Source organism: Mus caroli, unplaced genomic scaffold (assembly GCF_978045245.1).
Source record: "Mus caroli unplaced genomic scaffold, Mus_caroli_1 scaffold_4, whole genome shotgun sequence".
NCBI lineage: Eukaryota > Metazoa > Chordata > Mammalia > Rodentia > Muridae > Mus > Mus caroli.
The window spans coordinates 141,603,163-141,620,737 of record NW_028227259.1 but is presented as its reverse complement, the minus strand read 5'-3'; the positions used below and the strand labels follow the sequence as shown (position 1 = coordinate 141,620,737).

Sequence of the window (17,575 nt, the reverse complement as noted above, 5' to 3'; positions counted from 1 at the left end):
GCGTGGCTGAGTCCCTTCTGGTGTTAGTCTCTCAGTGGTAAGTCTTCGGAACTTGGTTAGAAAGAACTGTTATTCTTTCCTTCTGTCCTCCCTGTTGGAGGTGTAGCATTTCCTCAGCAATGGTTACCATTTGAACAATGAGAAGGGGAAACCCAGGCTTTGGTGGTCATTCTGCCTAGTCTGATATTCACAGCCTCTGTTTCCTTGTGCCCTCTCCACTAATCCTGTAGCTCTGCAGTGCCCCACCCACAGCAACTACACCGACTGCCTTCCCTTCTGTCTCCCTTCCTGCTTGGACCCCAGTGCCCTCTGTGGGGGCACCAGCCCTAAAGGCCCCTCTACTTGCAAGGAGGGCTGCGTCTGTCAACCTGGCTATGTGCTGGATAAAGACAAGTGTATTCTTAAAATTGAGTGTGGCTGCAGAGACGCCCAGGGTACTGTCATTCCGGTGAGTGAGCATGGACATCAGCATGGTGGAGGGGACAGCCAGTAGACTCAACTGGTGTGAAATCTATAGACAAGGATGCAGATGTAAGTACACCAGGCAAGAGGGGACACAGAGGTGGCTCAGTGATTAAGAGCACATACCTACATACCTGTCTAACAAGAGGATTGGGGTCTGGGTCCCAGCACTATGTGAGGTTACTCACAAACACCTAAAACTCAGCTCCAAGAGATTGATGTGTTTTCTGGCCTCTATGGACAGTCATATGCATATACTTACATGGGCGTACACACACACACACACACACACACACACACACACACACATAAATGGCCACCCTCAGATTTTCCTTCCTTCCATTTCCTGTGGCTTCTGCAGGCTGGCAAGACCTGGCTCTCCACAGGCTGTATCCAGAGCTGTGCCTGCGTGGAAGGGACCATTCAGTGCCAGAATTTCCAGTGTCCACCCGGAACGTACTGCAACCACAGCAATAACTGTGCTAAAATACGTAAGAGAGCCATGGGGAAAAGGTGGGGCTCATGGCTGGAGAGACCAGAGCAAAGCAACAAGGCGCTTGCTTCCTCTGAGCCCGCAGTAGGGGTAGATTCTGTAGTACCACAGCCGAGTCTCTTCTTAGTGTTAGTCTCCCAGTGGGTGGCCTCCCGTATCGACTTGGGAGATCCATTCTTTATACTTTCTTCTAATACGTACTTGTCACGAGAGCCATGCTTAGCAAACAAATGTTTTTAGAATGAACAATAAAAGTGTGAGTCCCAAGGCTTCCTTCATTCTCCCTAACCTGGCTCCTATAGACCTATAGCTCCTATAGACCTATAGCTCCTATAGACCTGGCTTGCCTCTCATCTTTTCCACTAACCCTGCTTTTCCTGCCCCACAGCTCTGCAGTGCCCAGCTCACAGCCACTTCACCAGCTGCCTTCCCTCCTGTCCACCTTCCTGTGCCAACCTGGATGGCAGCTGTGAGCAGAGCAGCCCCCAAGTCCCTTCCACCTGCAAGGAGGGCTGCCTCTGTCAACCTGGCTACTTCTTGAATAATGGCAAGTGTGTGCTCCAAACTCACTGCGACTGCAAAGATGCTGAGGGTGGCCTTGTTCCGGTGAGTGGGTGCGGGAAGCGGGGAAGATGGCTTGGTGACCAAGTGCTTGCTGTGCAAGGGCAAGGCTCCAAGTTTAAATCCCAGGTGCTCACGTTAAGCTGGGCTTGGAATCCCCAGAAACTCGCAAGGTGGCTGGCCAGGTGTTCACTGGGAAGAATAGCAACAATGAAACAAGAGACTAGGAGACCCCCCAGTCTCAGTACAAGCTGGAGAAAGTGAGACCCAATCAACACTCTGACTGCTTCTCCTCTACTTAAACTGCTCTATCTCCTGGCTCTGTCTTCTGGTGGAGGCATGCAGGGCTCTGCATCCACCCAAGACCTCTGCATTCAAGAATGGAACACACACACACACAACAGATTATTTTTAATATGCCTTACCTAGCTCAATGGCTGGGCACTTCCTACCCTCCCACCCCCACCCCTACCCCCGAAGCTAATACACTGCCCTCCAATATTCCTGAGTTAACCCTTTCTAAATCTATATTTTATCTTTACTGCCCCCGTTCCTTCTGGACAGCCCTCCCATGGGGCCGCTTTCCCTTTGCACCAATATTTTGGTCATCTCACCCACCTGCTCTTTCACAGCATGGTCCGCCCTATGCCCCTCTCATGGCGGACCTCTCTTCTCTTCTCCTGCCTTTTGCCTTGGAATCCTTAAATTCCCTCCTCTCTCTCCCTGCCCAGCTATTGGCCAATGACAACTTCATTTCCCAATCAGAGCCAACTAGGGACAGGCTTCCTTTAACCTAAATGCAGAGCACATAATTAGCATAGGCACACAAGCTGCTACATAATTGATTTTTAAGTAAAGATTACTGTTTTACAAAGCTAGGAGCCAGAGAATGGCTCCAAAAGGACACTTGCTTTCAAGCCTGAACACCCAAGTTTGATCAGCAAGACCCACATGGTGGAAGGAAAGAACTGGCTCACACAAGTTGTTCTCTGACCTCCTCATGTGTCTTGGCTTGCGTTTCTGGCTGGCCCTTGAGTTTGAAACTTGGTCAGGGCCTGGCACTTGCTGGGCAAGAACTCTACAACTGAGCCATGTACCTGGCCTCTCAATAATGACTCTGCAAGTTAGCTGTGACTAAGCCTTGCTTAGAGTCCCTTCTGAGCATTGTAGGCCTGTGTTCTACCACTGAGCCACGCCCAGCCCCTCACTGGGGGGGATTCTAGGCAGGAGCTCTCCCACTGAGACATACTACTAGCCTCTCACTGGGGGATTCTACACGGATATTCTACCATGGAGCTAACTCATTTGCCCTAGATATAATCTTTTTTTTTCAATATTTTCCATCTCTAGCTGTTTAACTCAATTGTTGTAAAACCTGTAGACAGAGGGCAAATGCAACTCCTTGCGACAGGAGGTGAGTCTGTCTCTCTAGGACACCCTCCCTTTCTTTTCCTGTGACTTCCACAGGCAGGCAAGACCTGGACCTCCAAGGACTGTACCCAGAGCTGTGCCTGCACAGGAGGGGCTGTTCAGTGCCAGAATTTCCAGTGTCCCTTGGGGACTTACTGCAGAGACGGTGGTGACGGCAGCAGTAACTGCACCAAAATCCATAAGGGAGCCATGGGGGACGGTGTGCTCATGGCTGGAGGGATCAGAGGTAGGGCATAAAGGAGCTTAGACCTCTGATCTTGGAGGTTGGGGATAGGAGGTCCCAGAGTAGAGAGGAATTCTGGACACCCTGGGCTGGGCTGGGCTGGGCCCTTTCCCACTTTAAATCTCCCATGGTTAGTCTCCCACGCTGACTTGAGAGAGACATCATTTTTAGTCTCCCACACTTACTAAAAATCAGCCTTCATACCTTCTTCCCCAGGGCTTGGCTAAAAAAGCCCACACTCAGTAAATGTTCCCTAAATGAATAACAAAAGGAAAACAAGGCCTACAGTTAGTTCTGTTGCTCCTCTTGCTGTCTACAGTTTCTCTAACCTGAGCTCTCTTGGGTCTCCTCATTAACTCCACCCTCTCTGCCCCCACAGCTCTGCAGTGCCCAGCTCACAGCCACTTCACCAGCTGCCTTCCCTCCTGTCCACCTTCCTGCTCCAACCTGGATGGCAGCTGCGTGGAATCCAACTTCAAAGCCCCCTCTGTCTGCAAAAAGGGCTGTATCTGTCAACCCGGCTACTTGTTAAATAACGATAAGTGTGTGCTCCAAATTCAGTGTGGCTGCAAGGACGCCCAGGGTGGCCTCATTCCCGTGAGTGGACTCGGAGAGTGGGGTCGGTGGGTGGCTGAGGAGATGGCTCACTGGTTAAAATGTTTGCCTTGCAAGTGTGAGGGCCTGACTTTGAATCCTCAGAACCTATGTAAGCTCGTCATGGCCGCCTCTAGCTTCTACTTGGAGACAAGAGAACCCCAGGCTAACTAGTCTTGTGATTAGACAGAGACAAAAACAAACACCCTCCCAATACAAGATAGAGGTGAGGAGCATGGCCCCAGATTATATTCTGACCTTCAGACATACATGTACAAATACTCCAAACACAGCATACGTGAGAAGACTCACACACTAAGATTTATAGAAGTAAAATGCTACTTCTTCCATCAGCTTTTGTTAACCCTGGATGTGACTGTATTGTTGTTTGTTTTGTTTCTTTCTTTTTTTTGGAAAAGCCCTTTTCTCTCTGTCTTTTCCTCCTCTTCCTCTTGGGACCTGGAAATCCCACCGTTTTCTCTTCACCCAACGAACGATTGGCTTCTGCCGTCTTTATTGACATAAAAATTAGGGGATCAAGAAAAAATTAGGGAATCAGATTTTAGTATCAGTTCCTCCTCCTACATAGCCCAGACTGTCCTGAAATGCACTGTGTACACAGAGAGTGCTGGTCTCGAACTCACAGAGATCTGTCTGTCTGACTTTGTCTCCTGAGTGCTAGGATTAAAGGTGTGCTCTGCCACGCGGATGCACCTATCTTTAGGACTGACCCTGGAGAATGAAGGATGGCCAATGCCTGGCACAGGAAAGACAGATGCTCTACCATGCCGGGCAGCCCATCAGGGAGAGTTCCAGGCAGGCTGTCTGTAACTGACCCATGTCTCCAGTTCCTAACTGCAGGGCTCCAGACAGGTGTTATGCCTCTAAGATTTGCCCACAGCCCCAAATGCAATTATTTCTTCGAATATTTTCCATTCATAGTTGGTTTTTTTTACTTTTTATTGACTCTGTGAGTTTAGCATCACACACCTCATCCTGCTCACTGCCCTGTCCCTTCATAGCCACCCTCAGCCCCTACAACCTCCCCACCAAAAGAAAACAAAAATAAGTAAACAAACCAAACCAAACCATAGAAAGCCTCTTGCCGTGGAGGCCGCAGCGCATCCCAGCGTGTCTGTCCTCCAGTGTACCCGTCTCTGTCCACACATCTTACCTTGCAAATGTTACAGTAAGTCACTGGTCTGCTTTGAGGCCTCTGGCTTCTGCTATTGGATCCTCACCGGGACTCTTCTTGGTTATCCTGTTGTTACCCTGTATCATGGAGATCTAGCAGCTTTGGATCAGCAAGATCAGCCCTTTCAGGGGCTGGAGAGATGGCTCAGCAGTTAAGAACCGACTGTTCTTCCAGAGATCCTGGTGGCTCACAACCATCTGTAATGGGATCTGATACCCTATTGTAGTGTGTCTGAAGACAGCTATAGTGTACTCATACATTAAATAAATAAATAAATAAATAAATCTTAAAAAAAAAAAGATCCGCCCTTTCACGTGCTCCAGCTATTCATAGATGAGGCAGAGTTTCGGGTAGGTTAACTCAGAGCCCTGGATCCAAAGTCCACCCATGGTTTTTTGATTCAGTAGATGGGAAGCCTGCAGACAGTGAAGACAAACCTACCCACCCTGGAACAGTGGGACTGTCTCCTTAGGGCTGGCTTCTTCCTTACTTCCTTTCTCTTTCCACGGCTTCTGCAGGCAGGCAGGACCTGGATCTCCAATGACTGCACTAAGAATTGTAGCTGCATGGGAGGCGCCATGCAGTGCAGGGATTTCCAGTGTCCCCCAGGGACTTACTGCAGGGAGAGCAACGATAGCAGCAGAACCTGTGCCAAAATCCGTAAGGGAGCCATGGGCAACGTGGGGAGGGTGCTCGCGGCTGTAGGGATCAAAGACAAGGCAAAGGCGCTTAGGCCCTGGGCTCAGAGGCTGGGATATTAGGTGCCACAATGGGGAGGGATTCTGCTGAGACCTTTCTTGGCGCTGGTTTATCACTGGTTGGTGGTCTTCATTTAGCTGAGAGGTCATTTTTTATTACTTTGCTAAGGGCCTGACACACATCCCATGCTCAGTGAGTTTTCTCAAAACTAGTAGCAACAGGGACAAAAGCCTCAAGCTCTGAGGGGCATTGGGCCCCATCCAGTAATCCTAATCCCTTCCACCCCATAGCTCTGCAGTGTCCCGCCCACAGCCACTACACAAACTGCCTTCCCGCATGTTCACGTTCCTGTACTGATCTGGACGGCCACTGTGAGGGGACCAGTCCCAAAGTCCCGTCTCCCTGCAAGGAGGGCTGCCTCTGTCAACCTGGCTATGTGGTGCATAATCACAAGTGTGTGCTCCAAATTCACTGTGGCTGCAAAGACGCCCAGGGTGGCTTTATCCCGGTGAGTGGGTGTGGAGATGGGACTGGGGGTGCCAGGTCAATGGGTCAGCTGCTTTTTTTGTGCAAGTAGGAAGACCTGAGACTGAATCTCCACAACCCACTGCAGATAGGCATGTTACCTGTGGGCCAGCGCATGCGCACACACACACACGTTGTGCAATCTTTATAAAGATTTCTTTTTATGTGTGTGAGTGCTTGCATGTATTCCATTCATGTGCATCACTTGAGAACCTGGTGCCCACAGAGGCTAAAAGAGGGCACTGGATCCCCTGGTACTGGAGTTATAAGAGTTGTAAATTGCCATATGGGTGCTGGGAATTGAACCCCGGTTCTTCTACAAGGCAGCAAGTGCTCTTAACAGCAAAATCATCCTTGTAGCCATATGAAACATTTTAAAAGTTGAACCGTGGTCCACTTTCTCCTTGCTCCTTTCTAATTGTCTCTACCTGGGATGCTCCTGGCTGGCTGGCTGGCCCTTGAGTTTGAAAGCTAGTCAGGTTCTGGGACAGGCTAGGCAAATGATCTACTACTAGGCCTGGGATGCTCCTGGCTGGCTGGCTGACCCTTGAGTTTGAAAGCTAGTCAGGTTCTGGGACAGGCTAGGCAAATGATCTACCACTAGGCCACACCCCCAGTCCATCCGTGGAAGAGTCGACCCCCGACCCCCGGAGGCACACCCGAGCCTCTCATGGAGGAATGCTAGGCAGGTGAGTTGTGTGACTGAGAGATCCTCAGAGGCCCCTGCTGAGGATTTAAGAGCACCAGCTGATAAGCCCCCTTTCCCACATCAGTTCCTTTTCAAACTCTCCGCCTGTGCTCGCCTAACTCGCTAGATAAAGAGCATGTGGATGAACAGGAAGGACAGACAGGAGGCGAGCCCAGATCCCTGGAACACCCTCTCCATCCTCACTTCCTTTCCCTTCCCATGGTTTCTGCAGGCAGGCAAGACCTGGATCTCCAGGGGCTGCACCCAGAGCTGTGCCTGCGTGGGAGGGGCTGTCCAGTGTCACAACTTCACCTGCCCTACAGGGACTCAGTGCCAGAACAGTAACTGTTCCAAAATCAGTAAGAGGGTGATGGGGGAAGGTGGGGAGGGTGTGCTTATGGCTGAAGGGGTCAGACAGGGCAAGAAAGAGTTTAGTCCCCTGGCTTTGGAGGTTGAGAGAAATTGAGGGCCCTCTCTGGACTGCGTCCCTTCAGTACTACTCTCTCAATGGTTAGGGTCCCACATTGACTTGGGAGATTCATTCTTTTGTTCTCTCTTTAGGGCTGGTATCCAGCCCATGCCCAGTAAGTGATTGCTGAATGACTAACAGAAGGAAAAACCAAAACACAAAAATAAATAAATAAATAAATAAATAAATAAATAGAAAGAAAGAAACACAGTCTGTGTTGGTGATTCATCCCAATTTTGTTTCTGTAGCCTCTGTGTCTTTGGGTCCCTCTGTCCCTGTCTGCTAACATTACTGTCTCTTCCCCCATAGCTGTACAGTGCCCAGCCCACAGCCACTACACCACCTGCCTTCCCTCATGTCTACCATCCTGCTTTGACCCAGAAGGTCTCTGTGGAGGCACCAGCCCAAGAGCCCCCTCCACCTGCAGGGAGGGCTGTGTCTGTGAAGCTGACTATGTGCTGCGTGAGAACAAGTGCGTGCTCAGAACTCAGTGTGGCTGCAAAGACGCCCAGGGCGATCTCATCCCGGTGAGTGTGCGCAGATGCAAGATGGTGGTCCCGGGCAGATGGCTCAGGGGGTAAGGACCTGATTCAGCACAAGAATGAAGACACGGAGCCTCCGCCACTCAGGGAACTGTTTGCAGGAAGCCTTCACGACATCCCAGGCTAGTGTGTAACATGGGAGGCAGAGACAGGTAATGCCCCCAAATTTAGGGACTTGGTAGTCTGGTGCTGCCAAAATGTTTGAATAGAAGGTGAAAGGTGAGTACCGACACCCAAGGTTTGTCCTCTGACACCCACACATATGTTGCCATGATTAAACAGAGAACACACACACACAGAGAGAGAGAGAGAGAGAGAGAGAGAGATATTAGTTTAAAAAGAAGCAGCATGCCTGGAATATGGCTCAGTAGGTAAAAGCATTTGACTGAAGGCCAAGAGAATTTCTGGAGCTCATGTGGTTGAAGGAGAAAATTGACTCCCACAAGTTGTCCTTTGACCACCACACATGTGCCAAGGCCTGTGCACGTGTATGTGCACCCACACGCGCACGTGCGCATGCAAACACACACACACACACAATAACATTTCTTTTCAAAGTGAGATTGGCAGGCATTTCTCCTTTCTTCTGCTTTTGTTCATCTGAGGTTCCCCCTGCCCCCCACACACACCTCCACCACCCGCATCTGTATCACTAGCCTGGCAGTATGAAGCTTGGTCCAGCCTAGGCAAGTGCTCTACCATCTAACCACACATCTCCCTTACTTGTCTATCACTTGGGAATTCAAGGCAAGTACTAGGCTGCTTTACTCTGTAACTAAACTATGTTCATAGGCAGACCCCTAAGGAAGTTCCTAAGCCACAGTTCTACACTGAGCCACACCCCCAGCCCCTCCCTGGGGAATTCTAGGCAGGGGCTCTACCACTGAGCCACGCCCCCAGCCCCTCCCTGGGGGATTCTAGGCAGGGGCTCTACCACTGAGCCACACCCCCAGCCCCTCATTAGGGGATTCTAGGCAGTGGCTCTACCACTGAGCCACACCCCCAGCCCCTCATTAGGGGATTCTAGGCAGGGGCTCTACCACTGAGCCACACCCCCAGCCCCTCATTAGGGGATTCTAGGCAGGGGTTCTTACCACTGAGCCACGCCCCCAGCCCCTCCCTGGGGGATTCTAGGCAGGGGCTCTACCACTGAGCCACACCCCCAGCCCCTCCCTGGGGGATTCTAGTCAGATGTTCTACCACTGAGCCACGCCCCCAGCCCCTCCCTGAGGGATTCTAGATAAGCACAATCCTACTGAAATATACCAAAAATCCCAGTTGTAATACTTTTTCCAGTATTTTCCACCTGTGACTGGTTGTTTCTATAGAGTTGACAGGGAGGACAATGTGTATTCTTCAGACAGGGCATAAAGCTGTCTCCCTAGAACTTCTGTCTCTAGCTACTTCTTTTCTTCTCCATGATTTCTCTATCTGTAGGCAAACAAGACCTGGCTCACCAGAGGCTGTGCCCAAAAGTGTACCTGCAAAGGAGGGAACATTCATTGCCGGAATTTCAAGTGTCCCTTGGGGACTGAATGCAAGGACAGTGTTGATGGCAGCAATAACTGTACCAAAATTGGTAAGGAAGCTATGGGGAAATGGAGAGGGTGTGCGCGTGGATGGAGCTGTCAGAAGCAGGGCAAGAAGGAGCTTATTCCTCTGGGCCTAGGAGGTCAGGATCCTGGGTACCACCGTGGGGAGGGGTCTGGTCTCGGTGTTTATCTCTCGGTGGCTGGGCTCCCACATTGATGGAGACACATTCTTCTCTCCTCTTGCTCTCAGGACTTAGCACAGTGTATGCTCCCTGTATGAGTAAACTTGGCATTCCACCTAGCCTAGTGTCTTTATCGCCTACTTCCTTGGGCTCTCCCAAGCCCTGTGTGTTAATCTCTTGTCCCTGTCCCCCATAGCTCTGCAGTGCCCAGCCCACAGCCATCACACCTACTGCCTCCCCTCCTGCATCCCATCCTGCTCTAACGTGAATGACCGCTGTGAGAGCGCCAGCCTCCAGAGGCCCTCTACCTGCATCGAAGGCTGCCTCTGCCACTCGGGCTTTGTGTTCAGTAAGGACAAGTGTGTGCCCAGAACTCAATGTGGCTGCAAAGACTCCCAGGGTACCCTCATACCGGTGAGTGACATGGCATTGGGACTGGGCGTCCTTCCTTCTTCCCTCTGTCCCGTGAGCCTGGGACATACAGCACTGGGCTCTGGAGTTGTTTGGATCCTGAGCAGGCTAAAGACTTGCTCTATCACTGAGACACATTCTACCCCATCGATGGGGGGTTCTAGAGGTCCTCTAAGGCAGAGGTCTGCTCCCATCTTCTTCCCAGTGGAGTCTGCAAAGGCCCTCTACCGCTCAACTGCTCTGGTCACAATCTTTTCCCTACGTTTCCCACCCATACGTAGTTGATGCAATAGAATAGATAGGGAACTGTCAGACAGGAGGCTGAGCCCGTCTCCTTCTAGCTGGCCACTTTGTACTTACTTCCTGCATCTTCCTGTGGCTTCTGTAGGCAGGTAAAAACTGGATTACTACGGGCTGTTCTCAGAGATGTACCTGCACTGGGGGACTTGTTCAGTGCCACGACTTCGAGTGCCCCTCAGGAACTGAGTGCCAGGACATCGAGGACGGCAACAGTAACTGTGTTGAAATCAGTAAGGGAACCATGAGGGGAGGTGGAGAGACTGTCCCTTTGGAGGAATCGGGGCAGGGCAAGAAGGAGCTTAACCCTCTGGGCCTAAGAGGTCAGGGATAGGAGGTAACATGGTGGGAAGGGAATCTATGGACCATGGCTAGGCTGGGTCCCTTCACAGTGTTAATCTCTCAGTGGTCAGCATCTTAGTTCACTTCCCTGACTGTGATATAATACTTCGACAAAAAGCAACTTGGAGACTAAGGGCTTCTGTCGGCTCACAATGGCAGTACTAGTCTGTCACTGTGGGGAGGTCGAGGTGTCAGGAACTGACTGCTACACAGGCACAGTTGAGAGCAAGGAGCAATGCATGCTTAGTAGGACTCTGCCTGCCTTCTCTACTGTATACAGTCCCGGGCCGAACTGAGGGCATTTGCCATCCACGGTGTACCAGATATACCTATGCCAATTAAAGTAGTCAAGACAATTCCCCACAGACTGTCCCCATGGACCAATCTGACCTAGACAATCCCTGATTAAACCTCTCTTCCTAGATGACTCTATGTGGTATCAAGTTGGGAGTTAAAACTAACTGTGAGAATTAATGTCCCATACATATCATCTTGGCAGATCCATCTTTTCTCACTTTCTTTTCTCCAGGGTCCCACACAGACCTTGTCAGTAAATGCTTGCAAAACAATAGCTTCTCTCTCTCTCTCTCTCTCTCTCTCTCTCTCTCTCTCTCTCTCTCTCTCTCTCTCTCTCTCTGTCTCTCTCTCTCTCTCTCTCTCTCATCAGTTTCTCACAATGAAATGAGAAAAACCATCCTTTCTTTTCCTCTGGGCTTCGCACACAATTAATGCTCAGTTAATGTTTGCTGAATGAATAACAAAAGATGGAAACCCCTCTCTTTTCTTAGCTCTTCTGCCCTGCCTTGTTTCTGTAGTTCCTACGTCCTTGGGTGCCCTCTAGACCTCTCCACTTACCTTGCTTTCCCTCCATTGCATAGCTGTGCAGTGCCCGGCCCACAGTCACTACTCCAAATGCCTTCCACCCTGTCAGCCTTCCTGCTCGAACCCTGATGGCCACTGTGAGGGCACCAGCACCGAAGTCCCCTCCATCTGCGAGGAGGGCTGTATCTGTGAACCTGACTATGTGCTGAGTAATGACAAGTGTGTGCCTAGCAGTGAGTGTGGCTGCAAAGACGCCCATGGCGTTCTCGTCCCGGTGAGTGGGCTTGGAGAGCAGGTTTGGTGAGGGCTGAGGAGATAGTTCAGTGTGTGAGGACCTCAGGTCAAGTCCCCGTAATCTATTTAAGCTAGGCGTGATATTCCATGTCTATAATCCCAGAGCTCTTACTGAAATATGGGAGGTACAAACAGGACAACACTAAGAAACTTGCAGACTACACATTCTGGTGTACATCATCATGGTGAACATCACCAGAACCAAGATGGGGGAGAGAGGAGAGAGAGAAAGACAGAGAGAGAGAGAGAGAGAGAGAGAGAGAGAGAGAGAGAGAGAGACTGTTTCAAATGCGTGATTTTTCCTATTTGTATGGCTTGCCCTGCAGCTGAAGGTTGGTCAGTTCTTGGCATATGCTAGACCAGTGCCTTGCTGCTGAGCCATACACCCATCCCCTTGCTTAGGGACTCTAGGCAATTGCTCTATCCCTGAATTGCTCTATCACGGAGCCATGCCCTCTGCTACTTATTGGGGGTTGTAGTCAAGCTAAGGTATGCCCACAGCCAGAGTAGCAATTGTTTAAAAAAATTTTTCCACCCACCGTTGATTGACTCAATGGACATAGAACCTACAGACAGGGAGAGCAAATGTAAGTCCCTTGGAGAGCCGCTCCACACAGTGGCTCACCTCCGGAGTGGTCCTCACCTCCATTCTTGTCTTGTTGCTTCTACAGGAAGGCAAGACATGGGTCTCCAGGGGATGTACCAAGAACTGCACCTGCAAAGGAGGGACTGTTCAGTGTCACGACTTCAGATGCCCAACAGGGTCCCGTTGCCTGGACAATAGTGAGAGCAACAGTAACTGTGTCACCTATGGTAAGGAAACCGTAGGGGAAGGTTAGGGATATGTGCTCAGGGGTGGGAGAATCAGAGTAAGGGAAAGAAGGAAATTAGTTCTCTGGGGACACACAGACAGACAGACACACACACACAGAAACACACACTGACACACACACACAGACATACACACAGTCAATGCTCAGTAAATGTTTGCTGGATGAATAACAAAAGGGGCAGGGGAAGCCCTAACTTTTCTTAATTGTTCTGTCCACCTGTGTAATGTGACTTCTGCTTCCTTGGGCCCTCTCTGGTTCTCCACACTAATGCTAATCTTTTTCCACCCCAAAGCTCTAAAATGCCCTGCCCACAGCCTCTATACCAACTGCCTTCCCTCCTGTCTCCCTTCCTGCTCGGACCCAGAGGGCCTCTGTGGGGGCACCAGCCCTGAAGTTCCCTCCACCTGCAAGGAGGGCTGCTTCTGTCAATCTGGCTATGTGCTGCATAAAAATAAATGTATGCTTAGAATTCACTGTGACTGCAAAGACTCCCAGGGTAGCCTTATCAAGGTGAGCAGGCATGGCGACTGTAAGGGCTGGCTCAGTGGATAAAATGCTTGCTGCACAAATGTGAAGACCTGAGTTTGAACCCCCATGACCCATAGAAGTTGGGCACAGCTGACTGTGACACCAGTTTCCCTGCTATGATATAGGATGTGAAGCTAGGAAAAAGCCCAAGACATGTGGGTACCAACTCTGGCGGTATACCAACAAGCAGTGAATACCAGCACAGAAACAGAGGGAGGCGGATGGATCTTGTCTTAGTACAATGTGGAAGGCAAGGACCAGCACCTCAGTGTGGACACACACACACACACACACACACACACATACACGGCATTCTAGTAAGGCTGAATCATGCCCATTCCCTGTGGCAATTTTAAAAACTCTTTTCATCTATAGTTGGTTGACTCAATAGATATGAAACCTACCGACACAGAGGGCAAATATAAGACCCTCAAATAGGAACTTCCAACCAGGGAGCCTATGTGGAACTAACTTAGGCCCTCTGCACAGTTGTGTAGCTTCATCTTCTTGTGGGACTCCTCTAACAATGAGAGCAGGGGCTGTCTCTGACTCTGTTGCCTGCCTTTGGGACCCTTTCCTCCTATTGGGTTGCCTTGTCCACCCTGAATAGAAGAGGAGGTGCCCAGTCTTGCTGCAGCTTGATATTTGATGACTGCTTGATATCTATCCATGGAGGCTGACCCTTTTTTTGAAGAGAAACGGACACGGGGGTGGTTGGGAGCAGAGAAAGGAGGGGAAACTCTGGTTGGGATGTAAAATAAATAATTTTTTTTAAAAAGACCCTGGGACAAAACTAAGCTTGTCTCCTAGAACTGGCCCTCTGTTCTCTCTTTCTGCAGACCGGCCAGACATGGATCTCCTCTGGGTGTTCCAAGATCTGTACATGCAAGGGAGGATTCTTTCAGTGCCAAAGTTACAAATGCCCCTCGGGGACCCAGTGCGAGGAAAGTGAAGATGGCAGCAGTAACTGTGTCTCCAGCAGTAAGGGAGCCTGTGGGACGGGAGGGACAGAGCCAGCTCATGGCTGGAGGGATCCGAGGCATGGCATGAGACCTCTTCTCCTTCCACCCCCGTAGCTATGAAGTGCCCAGCCAACAGTCTCTACACCCACTGCCTTCCCACCTGTCTACCTTCCTGCTCTAACCCTGACGGCCGCTGTGAGGGCACCAGCCACAAGGCCCCCTCCACCTGCAGGGAGGGCTGTGTCTGTCGACCTGGCTACCTGCTCAATAAGGACACGTGTGTGCACAAAAACCAGTGTGGCTGTAAAGATATCAGGGGCAACATCATCCCGGTGAGTTGGTGTAGGAAGTGGGGGTTGGGGTGGCCACTCTCTGCCTTTCTCAGCCTTGGATGTGCCTATTTGTAAGGCTGGCTCTGGAGGATGAAGGCTGATGAGATGTGGACTCATACAGGTCAGGTTGGTCTCACACTGACTGCATAGACAAAGATGACTTTGGATTCCTGCTCCTCCTGCTTTTCGCTTGCTGAGTGCTGGGATGACAGGCTGTTCTACCACCCCTAGGTTATGCGGTGCTTAGGGCTTTGCGCACCATAGACAAACACCCTACCAATCCAGCAACACTCCCAGCCCTCATAGACTGGGGATCGTGACAGACAGTCCCCACAGCAGACTGGAGGTGCACAAAACAGGAAGAACCCTGCTGCTTCATCTCCTCATCTGCAAATGAGTCCACCAGCCCCTCCTGAGCAATGTATTTAAGACAGTGAGAACAAGCTGCAAGTCGGAGTACACACCTCAGGTCCCGCTGCTTGGGAGGTGGGAACAGGAAGGTCAGAAGTGGAAGGCAGTGCTGAGATCAATAGTGACTTGGAGACTGGCCTGAGCTGCCTAAGACCTTATCTCAACTAAACCCAGCAAAAACACCAAGAACCATGTCTTTTTTTTTTTTTTTCGAGACAGGGTTTCTCTGTATAGCTCTGGCTGTTCTGGAACTCACTCTGTAGACCAGGCTGGCCTCGAACTCAGAAATCCGCCTGCCTCTGCCTCCCGAGTGCTGGGATTAAAGGCGTGCGCCACCACGCCCGGCAAACCATGTCTTAAGAAGGGATCCATGGTACCAAGATCCATGGCACTTGAAACTGGAGAAAGCCCATTCCATCAGTTCCTGGGCATCCATAGGAATGGGTGTTCTTGGTTCCAGGACACCCTCAAGATACCCAAACACAAAGATGTTCAAGCCCTTGCATAAAATGACATAGTAGTCCTCACAGAGAGCCCTGGGTCCTATCCGCAGCACAGCATAAAGCAGGTGTGCTGGTACACACCTGTCATCCTAGTGCTGGGAACATAGAAGAAGAAGGATCAGAACTTCAAAACCCTCTCTGACTACACAGGCAATTAGAGGTCAGCCTGGTTTCAAAAACTAAGAAGGAGTGTGAAGGCCACCTGGCATCCATCACCGCTTGGTTGCAGGGTTGTTTTGGACGATGTGGCTGGCTAGGCGGATATCTCCATCCTCCATCGCCACTCCATATGTGTCCCTCCAAAGCTGTCCACTTGGTTGAGAAGCACTGTTTTTTTGATCTAGGGTGTATTGTAGCTGGGCTTCCCTGCTAAGAACCTCTAAGCAAGTTCTCTAACCACACAAACAGGACTGGGCAGACAGCTCAGACAGTAATTGTTTGCCTCACAAGCATGAGGGCGTCAATTTGATTCCTAGAACCCCTGTAGAAAAAGCCGGGCATGGGCCAAGGGGATGTCTCAGCAGATAAATGCATGTCCCACGAAGCCCTTTGATTCCAGAACCCACATAGTGGAAGACAAAATGAACTCCTGAAGAAGATGTCCTCTGCCTTCCACACGCAAAACATAAATGTGTAGGCCTTTTCTTTTTTTTTAAAGTCAGGTGTAGTAATATTTACTTGTAGTCCCAGAATAGAAGAGATGGAGACCGGCAGACCCTTGAAGTTCACCAGCCCCTCAACCTAGCCTCAAAACTTAGTAAGAGACCTTGCCTCAAGGAACAAGATGTAACTCCTGGGGAATAAGCTTGTCCTTTGGCCTCCACAACATGCATATGCATATATATGAAAATACACACACATGAACACATGCACACACACACACATCCACCATACTATACCATAGTACTTGTATATCTTCCTATATGTTTTAAATAATTCTACATGACTTATAATGACTAAGACTTGTGAATCTTATACAAAGAGTTCTACTATATTATTTGGGGGAATAATGACATAAAATACAGATAGGTTTTTTTTTCTGGAACCTAGGGCCTAATCCATGTTAGGTACTACCTACCACTGAGCCACGCCCCCAGCCCCTCACTGGGGGATTCTAGGCAGGGGCTCTACCACTGAGCCACGCCCCCAGCCCCTCACTGGGGGATTCTAGGCAGGGGCTCTACCACTGAGCCACACCCCAGCCTCTCACTGGGGGATTCTAGGCAGGGGCTCTACCACTGAGCCACACCCCTAACCACAGATGCAAATTTTTTCAAGTATTTTCCTCCAGTAGTTGGTTGACTTAATGGAGTTGGGACCTGAAGGGAGAGAGGGCAAATGCTAACTAACCATTCATGCAGGAAGCTAAGCCTTCTCTTTAGAGTGGCCACCTCTGTCGTCACATCTGCAGGCAGGCAACACCTGGATCTCCAGTGGCTGCACCCAGAGCTGTGCCTGCACGGATGGAGTCATCCAGTGCCAGAATTTTTTCTGCCCATCAGGGTCCCACTGCCAGTACAACGAGGATGGCAGCAGTGACTGTGCAGCCAACAGTAAGGAAGCCATGGGGGTGGGAAGGTGGAAAGGGTGCCCCACAGCTGAGCCAGAGGCAGGGCCGGGATGAGGGTGATCAGAAGCACCCCAGTGGGTAAGATTCTGGAAGACCAATAACGGGGCTGAGATCCTTTTCAGTGGTTACACTTCTCGACAGAACTGGAAAGATGTACCATCTTTGGGGACCCCTATTACCTCACGTTTGATGGCTTCACTTACCACTTCCTGGGTCGTATGAACTACTATCTCATAAAGACGGTGGACAAGCTCCCAAGAGGGATTGAGCCCCTGATCATGGAGGGGCGCAACAAAATATCCCCCAAAGGGAGCTCAACCTTGCATGAAGTGACCACCATCGTCTATGGCTATAAAATCCAGCTCCAAGAAGAACTGGTGGTTTTGGTGAGTAAGAGGCAGGACCAGGCCTGAAGGAACCAGAGGATACTACTGTAGGCAGCCTGGAGCTGGCAAAGCCAGAGTACCCCACTGTCAGGGAGTGTGTGTGTGGGAAGTCAGAGTTGGCGTTACTTCATGAAAAGGGTGGCACAGGACGGTGGGACTAGACACAAGGCTGAGAGGGATGAGGGGAGAGACAAGATGGGGGAGGGGTGACACACGCATGTGTGAAAATGGAGCTGTACCACCCACAGTCAGTGCTGACTTAAACAGCTTTCTTTGACATTTATTTAG

General features: G+C 50.4%; 1 protein-coding gene across 1 annotated transcript in view; it reads left to right on the top strand.

Annotated features, from left to right (window-relative positions):
• Zan (zonadhesin) overlaps positions 1 to 17,575 on the top strand; it is a 94,889-nt gene that overhangs the window by 67,010 nt on the left and 10,304 nt on the right. The window contains exons 57-75 of the mRNA XM_085836391.1: positions 231 to 448; positions 824 to 953; positions 1,344 to 1,561; positions 2,984 to 3,173; positions 3,550 to 3,767; positions 5,478 to 5,619; positions 5,949 to 6,166; positions 7,104 to 7,230; positions 7,650 to 7,867; positions 9,320 to 9,461; positions 9,793 to 10,010; positions 10,396 to 10,537; positions 11,525 to 11,742; positions 12,434 to 12,575; positions 12,888 to 13,105; positions 13,963 to 14,104; positions 14,200 to 14,417; positions 16,743 to 16,884; positions 17,043 to 17,287. Coding sequence (XP_085692517.1) covers positions 231 to 448; positions 824 to 953; positions 1,344 to 1,561; positions 2,984 to 3,173; positions 3,550 to 3,767; positions 5,478 to 5,619; positions 5,949 to 6,166; positions 7,104 to 7,230; positions 7,650 to 7,867; positions 9,320 to 9,461; positions 9,793 to 10,010; positions 10,396 to 10,537; positions 11,525 to 11,742; positions 12,434 to 12,575; positions 12,888 to 13,105; positions 13,963 to 14,104; positions 14,200 to 14,417; positions 16,743 to 16,884; positions 17,043 to 17,287 — 3,506 coding nt within the window. The remainder of the gene's footprint in view (positions 1 to 230; positions 449 to 823; positions 954 to 1,343; positions 1,562 to 2,983; positions 3,174 to 3,549; positions 3,768 to 5,477; positions 5,620 to 5,948; positions 6,167 to 7,103; positions 7,231 to 7,649; positions 7,868 to 9,319; positions 9,462 to 9,792; positions 10,011 to 10,395; positions 10,538 to 11,524; positions 11,743 to 12,433; positions 12,576 to 12,887; positions 13,106 to 13,962; positions 14,105 to 14,199; positions 14,418 to 16,742; positions 16,885 to 17,042; positions 17,288 to 17,575) is intronic.